Source organism: Pseudoliparis swirei, chromosome 6 (assembly GCF_029220125.1).
Source record: "Pseudoliparis swirei isolate HS2019 ecotype Mariana Trench chromosome 6, NWPU_hadal_v1, whole genome shotgun sequence".
Classification (NCBI taxonomy): Eukaryota; Metazoa; Chordata; class Actinopteri; order Perciformes; family Liparidae; genus Pseudoliparis; species Pseudoliparis swirei.
Window position 1 is genome coordinate 28369634 of NC_079393.1, and position 21429 is coordinate 28391062.

The following is a 21429-nucleotide window of genomic DNA, read 5'->3' on the forward strand; positions in this document are numbered from 1 at the left end:
AGTTTGAAATAAGGAAACGTACATTAGCATGTTAGCTTGTATGCACTATGATCATGCTATTGACACACAATGTTTATATTGGCGCACATTGATATGAGGGAACAAGGTATGTTCAGAACAGGCAGTGGAGCGGCCACCCTCCTTACTGTACCTTGCACATATTTAAAATATAAACATGAATATATGATCCAGTGTATTATTTGAATAGCTCGGTATTAAATGCACAATAGTAAGGTATGTTTATACATGGCACTAGGCCCAGACTAATATAAAACACTGTTATACCATATTCATGGTGGGGGGTCCCTGCTTCATCTCTCAGTTTGGGGGTCCTCGACCTGAACAGCTTGAAGACCCCTGCATTAGATAGTTTGGGAGTAAACTATTATTATTGACCAAAAAAGAAGCATTGCACCAAACTGCATTGTTACTGGGGTTGTCTATTTGTTTGTTTAAAAAAATTAAAAGAATAAAAATATATACTGAAATTAAATTGCGCACAAAAGTAGATATTTTGTATTCATTATTTATTTATTTGGAAATTACATTCAAGGCACAACGTGACCCGGATATTAAATGTATGACCCGCCTCAATATATCATCCTGACCAATCAGCATCCGTATTGACATCTCTTGGCCAATCAGCGGGTAGTAAATACTTCCGGGGAGGCCTTCAACTCCAAGCAGCAGTAGTTGAGCGTGTGGACGGTTTAATAACGTACATATTTCGGCTTTATTTCACTCTAATAATGCCGTATGCTAACCAGCCGACGGTGAAAATCACAGAACTGACGGACGAGAATGTGAAGTTCATCATTGAGAACACCGACCTGGCGTGAGTAGTCACTGAGTGTCGGTCCGGAGCGCGGAGTGGCGCCGGGCAGCCATTCTTCCTCCGCTGCTCCGGGACCTGAACGTTACATTAACATGTTGAATAACCGCGCTGCGGGGCTAAAGCTACGCGGACGGCATCATGCCGTCTGCATCTGAGACTCTACGTAAACAGCGTCGGTGTGGAGGCAACGAGGCGACGTGAGGTGCTCTCTGAAAGCATCGCTCCGTTATACCGAGGACAGTGTGCCGACTGGAGGGAGGAAACCGGGACATCCACTCGCTCTCGCGGGCTGCTTTGGTGTTTAGGAAGGACCGGAAGTACTCAAAGCCTTATTGTTGTGTCATTTATGTTCCCTACTATCACAATCAACCTCTGAAAACGTTTTCTTTTCAGGGTGGCCAACTCCATCCGCCGTGTGTTCATGTCGGAAGTCGCCACCATAGGTACGGTGGCCTGCTGTGTCACGTTAGGCTCGTGGTACCCGGATGTGAATGCTTATCTGAAGTTGGAAGAGAGTTGAGATGCTGCAGCTGCGACACGCTGGAAAGATGGGACATGTAGTCCACCGACAGCCGTCATGGAGCTTGTGTTGCTCTCTTTATTCGCAGCGATCGACTGGATCCAGATCGACGCCAACTCCTCGGTGCTGCACGACGAGTTCATCGCTCACAGAGTCGGTACGTACGCGGTTACCGTACGGCGCCGCGTGGTTATCGTACGGCGCCGCGTGGTTATCGTACGGCGCCGCGTGGTTATCGTACGGCGCCGCGTGGTTATCGTACGGCGCAACGTGGTTATCGTACGGCGCCGCGTGGTTATCGTACGGCGCAACGTGGTTATCGTACGGCGCCGCGTGGTTATCGTACGGCGCCGCGTGGTTATCGTACGGCGCCGCGTGGTTATCGTACGGCGCCGCGCGGTTATCGTACGGCGCCGCGTGGTTATCGTACGGCGCCGCGTGGTTATCGTACGGCGCCGCGGTTATCGTACGGCGCCGCGCGGTTATCGTACGGCGCAAAGTGGTTATCGTACGGCGCCGCGTGGTTATCGTACGGAGCCGCGTGGTTATCGTCTGGCGCGCGTGGTTATCGTCGGGCGCCGCGTGGTTATCGTGGCGCGGTTATCAAATCGGAGCCGCGTGGTTATCGTCTGGCGCCGCGTGGTTATCGTCTGGCGCCGCGTGGTTATCGTGCGCGCGTGGTTATCGCGCCGCGTGGTTATCGTACGGCGCCAAGCTCGTCTGTTGTCGCGCGGTTATCGTCTGGCGCTTGGCGGTTATCGTCGGCGCCGCGTGGTTATCGTCTGGCGCCCAGCGTGGTTATCGTCGGCGCCGCGTGGTTATCGTACGCGCGTGGTTATCAGTCTGGCGCCGCGTGGTTATCGTCTGGCGCCGTGGTTATCGTCGCGCGCGCGTATCGTCTGGCGCCGCGCGGTTATCGTACGGCGCCGCGCGGTTATCGTACGGCGCCGCGCGGTTATCGTACGGCGCCACGTGGTTATCGTACATGTGCTTCCTTTGTCTTCAGGTCTCATTCCGCTCACAAGTGACGACATCGTGGATAAGATGCAGTATTCTCGGGTATGTATGTGTGTATATATGTGTGTGTGTATATATATATATATGTGTGTATACAGGCACGTGCACAGACATTTTGGGGGGCAGGTGCTCAAACCAAAAAAAAGGGCACCCAATGCCAAAAAAAAATTCTGACAGAGTTGAAGCATAAGCAGCAATACACTGATGATGCAATACATCCTCAACATGCGTTTCCTCTGGCAGCATCAGACCGCTAGCTTACATGTTCTTTATGAATAAAGATGAATTATTGTATAGCAACGACAGTACAAGCGTTCTGATTGGCTAATGGGTCTTCATGCCAGCCACGTATTGCCCTCCTCGCTGGTCTGATACAGATCCGTATTGCCCTCTTACGGCATTTTCAAAATGAGCGATATTGATAGACAACAGCCAAGAGCAGTGGTTCTCAAACTAAGGCCCGCGGGCCGGATACGGCCCGCCTCCACATTTGGCCCGGCCCTCTGAACAAGAGAGGCCTTATGATTTTTTTTTCAGTCTGGCCACGCAAATCCTAGACTAGCCCCTGTTAAATAGAACGGAATAAGAATTCTCTCTCTCTCTCTTTTCTCTCTCTTCTCTCTCTCTCTCTCTCTCTTCTCTCTCTCTCTCTCCTCTCTCTATTCTCTAAACATAACTAACGTCAGTAAACAGCTGGACGAGGCTTTGAAATCACGGAGTTTTTGTTTGTTTATTTTTTTAGGAAACGTCGGACCAGTTGTGACGTCATGTTTTCAGCAGCGCTAATGTTGTGGTTGATTTATCACAAAACAACGTCAGGGGACAAACACCGTCAGGTGTGTCTGGTGCTGCGGGTCAGAGGAGAAGGAGGTGCAGCCGTTCAGTGGCGTGAGGAGACCTGCGCGGAGGAGGAAGTGGAGGAGGGAGGGCAGCGGGGAGGAGAGGAGGAGGGGGGCTCGTGAGCGCGGAGCGGGTCTAGGCGAATTCTCACAATAACTCAAATAAATGCCCCGTCGGATATTAAAACACATTTGGGGGGACTTGATGACAGAAAGAGTAACTTTTATTCTGAAATACGGATGAATAAAAAAAATGTGTCTCCAGCAAAAAGGGCAATTTACTCATCCAGGACAAAGGGGAGGAGCTTGAGCACCACTAGGGCTCTATCTGTGCACGTGCCTGTGTGTATATATATATATATATGTGTGTGTGTGTATATATATACAGGACTGTCTCAGAAAATTAGAATATGTGATAAAGTTCTTTATTTTCTGTAATGCAATTAAAAAAACAAATGTCATGCATTCTGGATTCATTACAAATCAACTGAAATATTGCAAGCCTTTTATTCTTTTAATATTGCTGATTATGGCTTACAGCTTAAGAAAACTCAAATATCCTATCTCTAAATATTAGAATATCATGAAAAAGTATACTAGTAGGGTATTAAACAAATCACTTGAATTGTCTAATTAACTCGAAACACCTGGAAGCACATTTTCAAATGTTTGATTTTGTTCAGCTGTTATAAATCTTTTTTTTACTTTGTCTGAGGAAATATTCATTTTATGAGATAGGATTTTAGAGTTTTCTTAAGCTGTGTCAATCAGCAATATTAAAAGAATAAAAGGCTTGCAATATTTCAGTTGATTTGTAATGAATCCAGAATGCATGACATTTTGTTTTTTTAATTGCATTACAGAAAATAAAGAACTTTATCACAATATTCTAATTCTCTGAGACAGTCCTGTATATATGTGTGTGTATATATATATATGTGTGTGTGTATATATATATGGTGTCATTCCGATGCTCTGCTCCTCCTGCAGGACTGCACCTGTGACGACTTCTGTCCGGAGTGTTCCGTGGAGTTGACGCTGGACGTCCGGTGCACCGAGGACCAGACGCGCCACGTGACCTCGCGCGACCTTTTGTCCAACAACCCCAGAGTCATCCCGGTGAGCCCGCCCTCCTCTTTGAGCGGAGGTCATTCAGAGGGGAGTGGGAGGAGCCTGACTGTGACGTCATTGCTGCTTTCCAGGTGACTTCCAGGAGTCGAGACAACGACCCCAACGACTACGTGGAACAAGATGGTAAGCTTGAAGATGACCTTGTGGGGGGTGGACTCTGATTGGCTTGTGTCTCTCCATCCTGTCATCCCCTGTCAACATGAACCATCCCTCCTCTCGTAGACATCATCCTGGTGAAGCTGCGTAAGGGCCAGGAGCTCCGGCTCAGGGCGTACGCCAAGAAGGGCTTCGGCAAGGAGCACGCCAAGTGGAACCCCACGGCGGGGGTGTCCTTCGAGTACGACCCGGACAACGCGCTGAGGCACACGGTGTTCCCCCGACCCGAGGAGTGGTACGTTGTCGTGACACCGTCGCCGGTGGAATATGAAACCGCCGGCCGGGTGATGAATTGACGTCTCGTGTCGCCGACAGGCCGAAGAGCGAATATACCGAGATCGAGGAGGACGAGGTTGAGGCGCCCTACGACCCCAACGGGAAGCCGGAGAGGTGACGCTTCTTTCTTCTCTTTCTTTTCTTTCTTCCATTTCTTATCATTTATTTTGCAAATCCGCGATCACACCAAAATGTGTAATGTGAATATTCGCATGTTTTACTCCCTTGACCATTTGTGGCTTTTCGCTTCATTTGTGCCTTAGAGGGGGCGGGGCTTATCTCCGTGGAAACAGTTATCATCTCTTTCATACAGGGTTTTCCCTGCATAGAGAAAATTTGGGCGCGCGCCTAAGCCGTTTTCCCAAACGCCTATGACAAATCCCGAGCGCCTAAGGCAAAAAAAAGTCTGCGATGAAGGAAAAAAAAACTGTGTTCATCACGTGCATGTCAGCGCATATGTTCTCAATAGGGATGCATCGATCTGATCGGCACCGATCCATATCGGCCAATATTCCCATTATCAGTTTTGATCGGCGTTCTCAAAACGGCCGATCAAACTTGGCCGATCAGATGACGTAACATCTGCAAGAAAAACTATCAGACGTTTCAATCGCGGCGCATCGCAACGGAGACGATGCGCCCGGCGAGGGCCGCAGTGAGAGGTCAGAGGTCAGAGGGGATCCTCACCACCGAGCGGCGTCCCCGTCCCCCGAGTTGAATCTCTGGGTCGACTCAGCCGACTCTCACATGTCTGCCCCTAGAGATGCTCACGCTAAACACATTCCATCGGGAGCAAAGAGGGGTTTGATAAAGTTAGCGGAAGGATTCACGTGACAACATCCGGTTTTGCAAAGTTAGCGGAAAGAACCACATGAAACAACATCCGTTTTTCAAAATAAGATGTCGACAAATCATCCACAAGTAAACAATGAACTGATTTTGTATCTTTATAGATCGTTTCTGAGATTTAGCTTAAATTATGCTAACATTAAAACATTTTTTCTGTACCAAGGAAGAGTTTATAAAAATAAATGTCAGACTTTTGTATGTTAAAAAAAGTCCTGTATATAGATTTCCCCAAGAGTTCCAGGAAATGAATAATGCAGATGTGTTCCATACATATCTGAAATCCCTTACACTGGCAATCAATCAATTTTAATGTATCAATTAGGACATTTTTCAAAGTAAAAGTCCTAAATGTTTAAGAAATCGGTAATTTCTTTAATGTTTGAGGTGCTTTATATATGTATTTCCTCATAGTCCTAGGCAATAATGCTACACAATAAATAGAATGCTTCAATCGACACTGATCGGTGATCGGTATTATCGGATCGGCAGATATTGATTTCAGTGATCGGTGATCGGCCCCAAAAACCTGATCGGTGCATCTCTAGTTCTCAATAGTATGTTTCAAGTAGGCTAGAGCTGAACCCTCGTTCTGTTTTGATCAATAGTAATCTTGTCTGATCAATACGCAACTGTGAGATGCGCGAATAGATAGAGAGACACAAAGCGTAGCGCTGCAAAAAAAAATTTGGGGAGCACTGAAGACCCATTTTGACCCAGGAAAAACCCTGTCATCCACCATGAAGAACTAACCTCTAGTTCTGCTTCAGACTTGTTGAGGACGTCCCACACACGTCTGAACATCTAACGCCTCGTGTTCGGGTTCACAACATTAATATTTATATATATTTATATGAAACTGTGCGTCTATCGCTACCACTCCCGTCCGTTGGCGTTGCTCATGGGACCGCCGTTGTTGGCGTGACTCCCCTTCCGACCCGGCCGTGTGGTTTCCCCGCCGCAGGTTCTTCTACAACGTGGAGTCGTGCGGCTCGCTGCGGCCCGAGACCATCGTGATGTCGGCGCTGGCCGTCCTCAAGAAGAAGCTCAGCGACCTTCAGACGCAGCTGAGCCACGAGATCCAGAGCGACGTGCTCACCATCAACTGAAGCCCAACGGAACCGGACCCGGTTCTGTGGCTGTGAACTTAAACTATTGGAATATTGTTTTGTAGAATGTTACTTTTTAAATGTATCTGTCCGTTTTGTAATCTGCGTTTGGGAGTTCTTGTAATTTGGTTTAAACTCAAAACTTTCAAACACCTGGAAATAAAAGTTGCAAAAGAAAACAAAGACGAGAAGTTTGTGAAATGTCTTAAGAGGAAACTACATTTATTATCAGGACTCTTCATTTGATCTGTAGACTATGTAATATAACTACAGCCAGCACTAATTAATATATATATATATATATATCAATCAAAACATCTGTTTACGTACTTCACTAAAATGTTAATATTTAAAGCACGTTCTTTGGAATTTAATTAACAAACGTTACTAATATTTATCAGATACATTGTGTATATATATATATATATATTATTTTTTTACATTTATTTATGTGTTCTTTAATCTGCAAATGTAGCTCTCGTTGAGCTGCAGAGGATCAGGAGCTGTGCAATGACAATTATTAGAAATACATTCTTTTCTCAAAGACTTTCTATTTTAAATCCAGCCTTTATTTTACTTGACAAAAGATGATAAAGTATTTATTATTAGAGTTTGTATTATTTATAATGTATCTAGTTCTATTGTAAATCAGTAATAAATATTTTTTTGATGTTATTCAATTGTACATTATTTAAAATCTTGGAGCACATTTGACATGACGTTGCAGACCTTTAATGAGGAAACTAACTGGAACTCTTAAGTAAATACGTATTGTTAGGTTGAATCAACATTTTGTGAAGATTATATACATCTGCTCCAAACAGAATAATATAATGATGTAATTGGATATGAATAGGTGATCATGTAAAGATGTAGGTATGTCTCCTACATCCTGCTCACGCTCTGGGAACACACGACGTGATGGATACACACCAAACATCGATTCACATGTTAAACATGTTTTCTCTTAAATAAGCAGCTTTAGTCTTTCTCTTCATACTTCATGTGAGATCCAGTGAGACGACGATGAGGAGACACTCACAGGAAAGCAAATGATAAACACACTGGAACTGCTCAGAGACACATGGAGGAAGTATTCATATTTACTGAAGAAAAAGAGCCAACACGACACTGTAAAAACTGTACAGCCTATACCACAAATCACAACCTCCCCTCAGAGGGCTTTACAATCTGTACACATAGACACCCTGACCTTTGACCTTTGACCTTGGATCAGGAAAAACTCGCAAGAAATAGAAAACAAACGTTTCAAGGTAAAACTGGGAAGAACCCTTCAGGAGACACAGAGGAGGATCCCTCTCCAGGATGGACAGAACAATAGATGTCATGTGACCAGATGATCAATAGATGTCATGTGACCAGATGAACAATAGATGTCATGTGACTAGATGATCAATAGATGTCATGTGACCAGATGAACAATAGAGGTCACGTGACCAGATGAACAATAGAAGTCATGTGACCAGATGAACAATAGATGTCATGTGACCAGATGAACAATAGATGTCATGTGACCAGATGAAGAATAGATGTCATGTGACCAGATGAACAATAGATGTCATGTGACCAGATGAACAATAGATGTCATGTGACCAGATGAACAATAGACGTCATGTGACCAGATGATCAACAGATGTCATGTGACCAGATGATCAATAGACGTCATGTGACCAGATGATCAACAGATGTCATGTGACCAGATGAACAATAGATGTCATGAGACCAGATGTACAATAGATGTCATGTGACCAGATGAACAATAGATGTCATGTGACCAGATGAACAATAGATGTCATGTGACCAGATGATCAACAGATGTCATGTGACCAGATGATCAATAGACGTCATGTGACCAGATGATCAACAGATGTCATGTGACCAGATGAACAATAGATGTCATGTGACCAGATGATCAACAGATGTCATGTGACCAGATGAACAATAGATGTCATGTGACCAGATGAACAATAGATGTCATGTGACCAGATGAACAATAGATGTCATGTGACCAGATGAACAATAGATGTCATGTGACCAGATGAACAATAGATGTCATGTGACCAGATGAACAATAGATGTCATGTGACCAGATGAACAATAGATGTCATGTGACCAGATGAACAATAGATGTCATGTGACCAGATGAACAATAGATGTCATGTGACCAGATGAACAATAGATGTCATGTGACCAGATGAACAATAGATGTCATGTGACCAGATGAACAATAGATGTCATGTGACCAGATGAACAATAGATGTCATGTGACCAGATGAACAATAGATGTCATGTGACCAGATGAAGAATAGATGTCATGTGACCAGATGAACAATAGATGTCATGTGACCAGATGAACAATAGATGTCATGTGACCAGATGATCAATAGATGTCATGTGACCAGATGAACAATAGATGTCATGTGACCAGATGATCAATAGATGTCATGTGACCAGATGAACAATAGATGTCATGTGACCAGATGAACAATAGATGTCATGAGACCAGATGAACAATAGATGTCATGTGACCAGATGAACAATAGATGTCATGTGACCAGATGAACAATAGATGTCATGTGACTAGATGAACAATAGATGTCATGTGACCAGATGAACAATAGATGTCATGTGACCAGATGAACAATAGATGTCATGTGACCAGATGAACAATAGACGTCATGTGACCAGATGAACAATAGATGTCATGTGACCAGATGAACAATAGATGTCATGTGACCAGATGATCAATAGATGTCATGTGACCAGATGAACAATAGATGTCATGTGACCAGATGAACAATAGATGTCATGTGACCAGATGAACAATAGATGTCATGTGACCAGATGAACAATAGATGTCATGTGACCAGATGAACAATAGATGTCATGTGACCAGATGAACAATAGATGTCATGTGACTAGATGAACAATAGATGTCATGTGACCAGATGAACAATAGATGTCATGTGACCAGATGAACAATAGATGTCATGTGACCAGATGAACAATAGATGTCATGTGACCAGATGAACAATAGATGTCATGTGACCAGATGAACAATAGATGTCATGTGACCAGATGAACAATAGATGTCATGTGACCAGATGAACAATAGATGTCATGTGACCAGATGAACAATAGATGTCATGTGACCAGATGAACAATAGATGTCATGTGACCAGATGAACAATAGATGTCATGTGACCAGATGAACAATAGATGTCATGTGACCAGATGAACAATAGATGTCATGTGACCAGATGAACAATAGATGTCATGTGACCAGATGAACAATAGATGTCATGTGACCAGATGAACAATAGATGTCATGTGACCAGATGAACAATAGATGTCATGTGACCAGATGAACAATAGATGTCATGTGACCAGATGAACAATAGATGTCATGTGACCAGATGAACAATAGATGTCATGTGACCAGATGAACAATAGATGTCATGTGACCAGATGAACAATAGATGTCATGTGACCAGATGAACAATAGATGTCATGTGACCAGATGAACAATAGATGTCATGTGACCAGATGAACAATAGATGTCATGTGACCAGATGAACAATAGATGTCATGTGACCAGATGAACAATAGATGTCATGTGACCAGATGAACAATAGATGTCATGTGACCAGATGAACAATAGATGTCATGTGACCAGATGAACAATAGATGTCATGTGACCAGATGAACAATAGATGTCATGTGACCAGATGAACAATAGATGTCATGTGACCAGATGAACAATAGATGTCATGTGACCAGATGAACAATAGATGTCATGTGACCAGATGAACAATAGATGTCATGTGACCAGATGAACAATAGATGTCATGTGACCAGATGAACAATAGATGTCATGTGACCAGATGAACAATAGATGTCATGTGACCAGATGAACAATAGATGTCATGTGACCAGATGAACAATAGATGTCATGTGACCAGATGAACAATAGATGTCATGTGACCAGATGAACAATAGATGTCATGTGACCAGATGAACAATAGATGTCATGTGACCAGATGAACAATAGATGTCATGTGACCAGATGAACAATAGATGTCATGTGACCAGATGAACAATAGATGTCATGTGACCAGATGAACAATAGATGTCATGTGACCAGATGAACAATAGATGTCATGTGACCAGATGAACAATAGATGTCATGTGACCAGATGAACAATAGATGTCATGTGACCAGATGAACAATAGATGTCATGTGACCAGATGAACAATAGATGTCATGTGACCAGATGAACAATAGATGTCATGTGACCAGATGAACAATAGATGTCATGAGACCAGATGAACAATAGATGTCATGTGACCAGATGAACAATAGATGTCATGTGACCAGATGAACAATAGATGTCATGTGACCAGATGAACAATAGATGTCATGTGACCAGATGAACAATAGATGTCATGTGACCAGATGAACAATAGATGTCATGTGACCAGATGAACAATAGATGTCATGTGACCAGATGAACAATAGATGTCATGTGACCAGATGAACAATAGATGTCATGTGACCAGATGAACAATAGATGTCATGTGACCAGATGAACAATAGATGTCATGTGACCAGATGAACAATAGATGTCATGTGACCAGATGAACAATAGATGTCATGTGACCAGATGAACAATAGATGTCATGTGACCAGATGAACAATAGATGTCATGTGACCAGATGAACAATAGATGTCATGTGACCAGATGAACAATAGATGTCATGTGACCAGATGAACAATAGATGTCATGTGACCAGATGAACAATAGATGTCATGTGACCAGATGAACAATAGATGTCATGTGACCAGATGAACAATAGATGTCATGTGACCAGATGAACAATAGATGTCATGTGACTAGATGAACAATAGATGTCATGTGACCAGATGAACAATAGATGTCATGTGACCAGATGAACAATAGATGTCATGTGACTAGATGAACAATAGATGTCATGTGACCAGATGAACAATAGATGTCATGCGACTAGATGAACAATAGATGTCATGTGACCAGATGAACAAAAGATGTCATGTGACCAGATGAACAATAGATGTCATGTGACCAGATGAACAATAGATGTCATGTGACCAGATGAACAATAGATGTCATGTGACCAGATGAACAATAGATGTCATGTGACCAGATGAACAATAGATGTCATGTGACCAGATGAACAATAGATGTCATGTGACCAGATGAACAATAGATGTCATGTGACCAGATGAACAATAGATGTCATGTGACCAGATGAACAATAGATGTCATGTGACCAGATGAACAATAGATGTCATGTGACCAGATGAACAATAGATGTCATGTGACCAGATGAACAATAGATGTCATGTGACCAGATGAACAATAGATGTCATGTGACCAGATGAACAATAGATGTCATGTGACCAGATGAACAATAGATGTCATGTGACCAGATGAACAATAGATGTCATGTGACCAGATGAACAATAGATGTCATGTGACCAGATGAACAATAGATGTCATGTGACCAGATGAACAATAGATGTCATGTGACCAGATGAACAATAGATGTCATGTGACCAGATGAACAATAGATGTCATGTGACCAGATGAACAATAGATGTCATGTGACCAGATGAACAATAGATGTCATGTGACCAGATGAACAATAGATGTCATGTGACCAGATGAACAATAGATGTCATGTGACCAGATGAACAATAGATGTCATGTGACCAGATGAACAATAGATGTCATGTGACCAGGTGAACAATAGATGTCATGTGACCAGATGAACAATAGATGTCATGTGACCAGATGAACAATAGATGTCATGTGACCAGATGATCAATAGATGTCATGTGACCAGATGAACAATAGATGTCATGTGACCAGGTGAACAATAGATGTCATGTGACCAGATGAACAATAGATGTCATGTGACCAGATGAACAATAGATGTCATGTGACCAGATGAACAATAGATGTCATGTGACCAGATGAACAATAGATGTCATGTGACCAGATGAACAATAGATGTCATGTGACCAGATGAACAATAGATGTCATGTGACCAGATGAACAATAGATGTCATGTGACCAGATGAACAATAGATGTCATGTGACCAGATGAACAATAGATGTCATGTGACCAGATGAACAATAGATGTCATGTGACCAGATGAACAATAGATGTCATGTGACCAGATGAACAATAGATGTCATGTGACCAGATGAACAATAGATGTCATGTGACCAGATGAACAATAGATGTCATGTGACCAGATGATCAATAGATGTCATGTGACCAGATGAACAATAGATGTCATGTGACCAGATGAACAATAGATGTCATGTGACCAGATGAACAATAGATGTCATGTGACCAGATGAACAATAGATGTCATGTGACTAGATGAACAATAGATGTCATGTGACCAGATGAACAATAGATGTCATGTGACCAGATGAACAATAGATGTCATGTGACCAGATGATCAATAGATGTCATGTGACCAGATGAACAATAGATGTCATGTGACCAGATGAACAATAGATGTCATGTGACCAGGTGAACAATAGATGTCATGTGACCAGGTGAACAATAGATGTCATGTGACCAGATGATCAATAGATGTCATGTGACCAGATGAACAATAGATGTCATGTGACTAGATGAACAATAGATGTCATGTGACCAGATGAACAATAGATGTCATGTGACCAGATGAACAATAGATGTCATGTGACCAGATGAACAATAGATGTCATGTGACCAGGTGAACAATAGATGTCATGTGACCAGATGAACAATAGACATCATGTGACCAGATGAACAATAGATGTCATGTGACTAGATGAACAATAGATGTCATGTGACCAGATGAACAATAGATGTCATGTGACCAGATGAACAATAGATGTCATGTGACCAGATGAACAATAGATGTCATGTGACCAGATGATCAATAGATGTCATGTGACCAGGTGAACAATAGATGTCATGTGACCAGATGAACAATAGATGTCATGTGACCAGATGAACAATAGATGTCATGTGACCAGATGAACAATAGATGTCATGTGACCAGATGATCAATAGATGTCATGTGACCAGATGAACAATAGAAGTCATGTGACCAGATGAAGAATAGATGTCATGTGACCAGATGAACAATAGATGTCATGTGACCAGGTGATCAATAGATGTCATGTGACCAGATGATCAATAGATGTCATGTGACCAGATGAACAATAGAAGTCATGTGACCAGATGAAGAATAGATGTCATGTGACTAGATGAACAATAGATGTCATGTGACCAGATGATCAATAGATGTCATGTGACCAGATGATCAATAGATGTCATGTGACCAGATGAACAATAGAAGTCATGTGACCAGATGAAGAATAGATGTCATGTGACCAGATGAACAATAGACGTCATGTGACCAGATGAACAATAGACGTCATGTGACCAGATGAACAATAGATGTCATGTGACCAGATGAACAATAGATGTCATGTGACCAGATGAACACTAGATGTCATGTGACCAGGTGAACAATAGATATCATGTGACCAGATGAACAATAGATGTCATGTGACCAGATGAACAATAGATGTCATGTGACCAGGTGAACAATAGATGTCATGTGACCAGATGAACAATAGACGTCATGTGACCAGATGAACAATAGATGTCATGTGACCAGATGAACAATAGATGTCATGTGACCAGATGAACACTAGATGTCATGTGACCAGGTGAACAATAGATATCATGTGACCAGATGAACAATAGATGTCATGTGACCAGATGAACAATAGAAGTCATGTGACCAGATGAAGAATAGATGTCATGTGACCAGATGAACAATAGATGTCATGTGACCAGATGAACAATAGACGTCATGTGACCAGATGAACAATAGATGTCATGTGACCAGATGAACAATAGATGTCATGTGACCAGATGAACACTAGATGTCATGTGACCAGGTGAACAATAGATATCATGTGACCAGATGAACAATAGATGTCATGTGACCAGATGAACAATAGATGTCATGTGACCAGGTGAACAATAGATATCATGTGACCAGATGAACAATAGATGTCATGTGACCAGATGAACAATAGATGTCATGTGACCAGATGAACAGCATTACAGATTTAGTCCTGGACACCAATTGGTCACCATGGGGATGAACCTGTTCATTGGTCACCATGGGGATGAACCCTGACTACAAAGAGACTCGGCACTTTGTGATGTTGCCCATTCAGCAGCGCCTCATTGAGTCTCTACAGGAACCACTCTGGTCCATCTCTGGAACATCTGGAATATTCCCTTTCATGGAGGGGTCTCAGATATGATGAGAGTCTGACGCTCGGATTACACGAAGACCAAATCATTTGCTCTGACTGTTGCTCTCCTCTCTTTCCGTATGTGAAGACATGTTTACGCCCGTCTGGGGGAGAAGAGTTACCGCTCTTCCTGATGTCTGGTTGAGGTCCAGTCTGATATTGCGTGGAGCTCATTTTACTGAACACATGAGTCACTATTTTGGTTCATTTGTTTGGAGAAGACATAAAACATTGGAAATCTTGAATGAATTGTCGTCTCAAGCTGAATAAAGTGTTGTGATAAAACCCTGACTGGTTGTGCTTGTTGTCTCTTCTCCTCGGTGTATGATTCAATTCAATTCAGTTTATTTGTATAGCCCAATTTCACAAATTACAAATTTGTCTCGGAGTGCTTTACAATCTGTACACATAGACATCCCTGCCCCAAAACCTCACATCGGACCAGGAAAAACTCCCAAATAACCCTTCAGGGGGGAAAAAAAGGGAAGAAACCTTCAGGAGAGAACAGAGGAGGATCCCTCTCCAGGATGGACAGAACAATAGATGTCATGTGACCAGAAGGACAGATTTAGAGTTTAAATACATTCAATGAATGTGACAGAGTGTATGAATAGTTCATAGTAGGCATATTCCACGATGGAGACCTCCACGATCCATCAGGCAGATGGCGGTGGGGAGGAGGAGTGGGCGGAGTCTCAACAGGACAGTGGCGCAGTCAGGAGCAGGAATTCCACGACCCAGACCTCGATGATCCATCAGCAGATAGGATCTATGCCGTCTCATAGGGTCCGATGACCCCATGAGACGGAAGTCAAAAGGACTCCGGGGAGAAAGCAGAGTTAGTAACGTGTGATGGAGAGATGAAAATTCATCCATAAGGAGAGAGAAAAGAGGAGATAGGTACTCAGTGCATCCTAAAACGTCCCCCGGCAGCTATAAGCCTATAGCAGCATATCAAGGGGCTGGACCAGGTGAACCTGATTCAGCCCTAACTATAAGCTCTGTCATAGAGGAAGGTCTTAAGTCTACTCTTAAACGAGGTGACTGTGTCTGCCTCCCGGACTGAAGGTGGAAGCTGGTTCCATAAAAGAGGAGCTTGATAACTAAAGGCTCTGGCTCCCATTCTACTTTTTAAGACTCTAGGAACTACAAGTAGTCCCGCATTTAGTGAGTGTAGCTCTCTAGTGGGGCAATATGGTACTACAAGCTCCTTAAGATATGATGGAGCATTACCAATCAAGGCTTTGTACGTTAAGAGAAGAATTTTAAAAGTGATTCTTGATTTTACTGGGAGCCAGTGCAGAGCAGCTAGTGCAGGAGTGATGTGATCTCTTTTCTTAGTTTTAGTGAGAACACGAGCTGCAGCATTCTGGATCAACTGGAGGGACCTAAGAGATTTATTAGAGCAGCCTGATAATAAGGAGTTTCAGTAATCCAGTCTCGAAGTAACAAACGCGTGAACCAATTTTTCTGCATCTTTTTGAGACAAGATGTGCCTGATTTTTGAAATATTACGTAGATGAAAGAATGCAGTCCTTGAGATTTGCTTTACGTGGAGTTAAAGGACAAGTCCCGATCAAAGATAACGCCAAGATTCTTTACAGTGGTGTTGGATGCTAGGGCAATGCCGTCTACAGAAACCACATCACCAGATGATTGATCTCTGAGGTGCTCAGGGCCGATTAAAATTACTTCGGTTTTGTCTGAGTTTAACATCAAGAAGTTGCAGGTCATCCAAGTTTTTATGTCTTTAAGACATGCTTGAATTTTACCGAGTTGGTTGCTCTCCTCTGGTTTTATCGATAAATATAGTTGAGTATCATCTGCATAACAATGAAAGTTTATGGAGTGTTTCCTGATAATATTGCCCAAAGGAAGCATGTTTAAGGTAAATAAAATTGGTCCAAGCACAGAACCTTGTGGAACTCCGTGACTAACGTTGGTGGTTATCGAGGCGTCATCGTTTACAAATACAAATTGAGATCGATCTGATAAATAGGATTTAAACCAAATTAGTGCCGTGCCTGAAATGCCAATCGACTGCTCCAGTCTCTGTAACAGGATGTCATGGTCAATGGTGTCGAATGCAGCACTAAGGTCTAACAAGACCAGGACAGAGAGGAGTCCTTTATCTGCTGCCATTAAGAGGTCATTTGTAATTTTCACCAGTGCCGTCTCGGTGCTGTGGTGTTTTCTAAATCCTGATTGAAATTTCTCAAATAAACTATTATGATGTAGAAAGTCGCACAACTGATTTGCGACCACTTTCTCAAGGATCTTGGAGAGGAAGGGGAGGTTAGAGATCGGTCTGTAGTTAGCCAACACCTCTGGATCCAGAGTGGGCTTCTTCAGGAGAGGTTTAATAACAGCCACTTTGAATCAGAATCAGAATCAGAATCAGAAACAGGTTTATTGCCAAAGAATGAATGTTTTCACAAACAAACGAGGAATTTTTTTTGGTGGAAGGTGCAACATTTGGACATGACAAACAACAATCAACGCAAGGAGGGAGGAGGAGGGGGAGGAAGAGGGAGGAGGAGGAAGAGGAAGGAGCGGGAAGAAGGAGGAGAGAGGAAGGTGGAAGAAGAGGTGGTAGTCCTGGGGGTGACAGTCAGTCAGTCCCGGGGTCCATTGATGAGCCCGACCGCCGTCGGGAAAAAGCTATTGGTGTGGCGGGAGGTCGTGGTCATGATGGACGCAGCCTCCTCCCGAGGAGGGACTCGAACAGGAGTGTCCAGGGTGGGAGGGTCGGCGACAATCTTTCTGGCCCGCTTCAGTGACCTGGAAGTGAACAGGACCTGGAGGAAGGCAGATTGCAACCGATAACCCTCTCGGCCGAGCGGATGACGCCTGCAGCCTGCGCTTGTCTTTGGCTGTGGCTGCAGGGGGCCAGACGGTGATGGAGGAGCAGATGATGGACTCAACGATGGCCGTAGAACTGTACCATCATCTTCCCTGGCAGGTTGAATTTCCTCAGCTGCCTCAGGAAGAACATCCTCTGCTGGGCCTTCTTGGAGATTGAGCCGATGTTCAGCTCCCACTTGAGGTCCTGGGAGATGATGGAGCCCAGGAAGCGGTAGGACTCCACAGCCGACGGGGAGTCACACAGGATGAGAGGGCGGGTGGGGCTGCATTCTCCTGAAATCCACAACCATCTCCACTGTCTTCAGAGCGTTGAGCTCCAGGTTGTTCTGGCTGCACCAGGTCACCAGGTGGTCAGTCTCCCACCTGTAGGCGGTCTCGCCCGCCAGAGATGAGTCCAATGAGGGTGGTGTCATCCGCGAACTTTAGGAGCTTGACGGACTGGTGACTGGAGGTGCAGCTGTTGGTGTACAGGGAGAACAGCAGAGGGAAAGAACACAGCCTTGGGGAACCTGTGCTGGTGGTCCGGAGCCTGAGACGTGTTTCCAGCCTCACGTGCTGCTTCCTGTCGGTCAGGAAGTCTGTGATCCACCTGCAGGTGGAGTCGGGCACGTGCAGCTGGGAGAGCTTGTCCTGCAGCAGGGACGGGATGATGGAATTGAAGGCAGAGCTGAAGTCCACAAACAGGATCCTGGCGAGGTTCCTCGGGAGTCCAGATGCTGGAGGATGTAGTGAAGGGCCATGTTGACTGCATCGTCTGCAGACCAGTTGGCTCTGTAGGCGAACTGCAGGGGGTCCAGGAGTGGGTCGGTGATGGTCTTGAGGTGTGACAGGACCAGCGCTCAAAGGACTTCATGACCACAGAGGTCAGCGATGGGCCTGTAGTCATTGAGTCCTGTGATCTTGGTTTTTTGGGACGGGATGATGGTGGAGGCCTTGAAGCAGGCTGGAACGTGGCATGTCTCCAGGGAGGTGTTGAAGATGTCGGTGAACACCGGAGACAGCTGGTCAGCACAGTGCTTCAGGGTGGAGGGGAGACGGAGTCCGGGCCCGCTGCTTGGGGTTCTGCTTTTAAACAGCCTGTTGACGCTCTTCCAGGATGACGAGGCGCGCTGAGTTGATGGAGGGTGCTCCAGAGGTGTGAGCCCCTGATGGGCTGGGGGAGGGTGGGCTGATGGTCTGTGGCTTGTGTGGTACGTGGCCTGTTAGCAGAGACACATTGATAATATCTAATAGAGAGCCGCCAATTAAAGGCAAAACGTCTTTAAGCAGCCTCGTCGGGATGGGGTCCAAGAGACAGGTAGACGTGTTCGAAGTAGAAACCGTTGAAGATAATTGGTCACGGTTGATGGGAGAAAAGCCCTCCAAATATACACCAGGGCATACAGCGGTTTCCAAGGCCATTCCACTTGAGGACAGATCACTGGTTAAGGGCAAGAGAATATTAATCTTGTCCCTAATAGTTAAAATCTTTTCATTAAAGAAGTTCATAAAGTCATTACCACTGAGGTCTATAGGAATGCTCGGCTCCACAGAGCTGTGACTCTCTGTCAGCCTGGCTACAGTGCTGAAGAGAAACCTGGGGTTGTTCTTATTGTTCTCTATTACTGATGAGTAATAGGCTGCTCTGGCATTACGGAGGGCCTTCTTATAAGTTTTAAGACTATCTCGCCAAACTAAGCGGGATTCTTCGAGATTAGTTGAACGCCATATGCGTTCAAGCTTTCGTGATATTTGCTTCAGTTTGCGGGTCTGAGGGTTATACCAGGGAGCAAACCTCTTCCTCACTGTCTTCTTCTTCAGAGGGGCTATCGAGTCCAGTGTCATTCTCAGAGAGCCTGTGGCACTGTCAACAAGATGATCAATCTGGGACGGACTAAAGTTAGACCAGGAGTCCTCTGTTATATTGAGACGTGGTATCGAATCAAATACAGAAGGAATCGCTTCTTTAAATTTAGCTACAGCACTGTCAGTTAGACATCTGGTGTAGAAACTTTTGACTAACGGAGTACACCGTAATATAAATTCAAAAGTTATGAGGTTGTGGTCTGACAGAAGAGGATTCTGTGGGAAGACGTTCAAATGCTCAATGTCAACGCCATAAGTAAGAACAAGATCAAGCGTGTGGCCAAAGCTGTGAGTGGTTTCTGTACTCTGGCAGAAGCCAATCGAGTCCAACAAGGAGATGAATGCAGCACTAAGGCAATCATTATCAACATCCACATGGATATTAAAATCTCCAACAATAATAACTTTATCGGTTTTAAGAACCAAACTTGATATAAATTCTGAGAATTCAGATATAAACTCTGAATATGGACCTGGTGGCCGGTACAGAATCACAAACAGAATTGGCTGTAGTGTTTTCCAGGTTGGATGTGAAAGACTAAGAACAAGGCTTTCAAATGAGGTGTAGTGTAATTTTGGTTGAGGATTAATTAATAGGCTCGATTCAAAGATGGCTGCTACTCCACCTCCTCGACCGGTGCCTCGAGGAATGTGAGTATTAATATGACTTGGAGGAGTCGATTCATTCAGGCAGACATATTCTTCATGGCTCAGCCAGGTTTCAGTTAGGCAACATAAATCAATGTGATTATCTGATATTAAATCATTTAGTAACACAGCTTTAGATGACAGAGATCTAATATTTAGGAGACCACATTTAATAGTCCTGCATTAGACGTGGATCCTCCTCATGATGTTCTTTGAAGGTTTGTTCTCCTCTGAATGCAACTTGGCTCTGACGGTTGAGTCATGAAAGTAAAACAGCCTCACGCTCTGAGGCCTCCACAGGGAAAGAATTACAACCTCAACATACATATTCACACCAAATGAATATGTGAAAACACCAGAGGCCTAAAATACCACTCAGCAAAGAGACAATGACAAACTACGACGAGACTCAGTAAACCCCCAGGTACGTTCCAGAGGAAAGCCTTGGAAACCTGGCATGTATAAAAAGGTTCTCTATCATTCCCCCTGAATTGGTTCTGTTAGGACCCTTAGAAGAGGGACATTTAAAAAAATAAAAACTGGAAAGAGGGTTCTGGGTGGAACCATTACACCATAGAAGGGTTCTCTGTGGAACCTTTTATATGGGGTTCTGGGTAGAACCATTATACCATAGAAGGGTTCTCTGTGGAACCTTTTATAGGGGGTTCTGGGTAGAACCATTATACCATAGAAGGGTTCTCTGTGGAACCTTTTATAGGGGGTTCTGGGTAGAACCATTATACCATAGAAGGGTTCTCTGTGGAACCTTTTATAGGGGGTTCTGGGTAGAACCATTATACCATAGAAGGGTTCTCTGTGGAACCTTTTATAGGGGGTTCTGGGTAGAACCATTATACCATAGAAGGGTTCTCTGTGGAACCTGTTATAGGGGGTTCTGGGTGGAATCTTTCACAGATGGTTCTATTGAGAACCCTTT

General features: G+C 43.8%; 1 protein-coding gene across 2 annotated transcripts; it reads left to right on the forward strand.

Moving 5' to 3' along the window:
* Positions 1-666: 666 nt before the first annotated feature.
* Positions 667-6912, forward strand: polr2c (RNA polymerase II subunit C). 2 transcript variants are annotated; one of them, XM_056415968.1, is made up of 9 exons: positions 667-835; positions 1229-1278; positions 1444-1512; positions 2362-2414; positions 4202-4330; positions 4414-4465; positions 4565-4733; positions 4814-4888; positions 6585-6912. In XM_056415968.1, exons 1-9 carry the CDS (start codon positions 750-752, stop codon positions 6727-6729), a joined length of 828 nt encoding a protein of 275 aa, XP_056271943.1. In that variant the 5' UTR covers positions 667-749; the 3' UTR covers positions 6730-6912. The 2 variants fall into 2 exon arrangements, with proteins under 2 accessions (XP_056271943.1, XP_056271944.1); XM_056415969.1 differs by lacking the exon at positions 667-835 and adding an exon at positions 842-1152.
* Positions 6913-21429: the final 14517 nt, after the last annotated feature.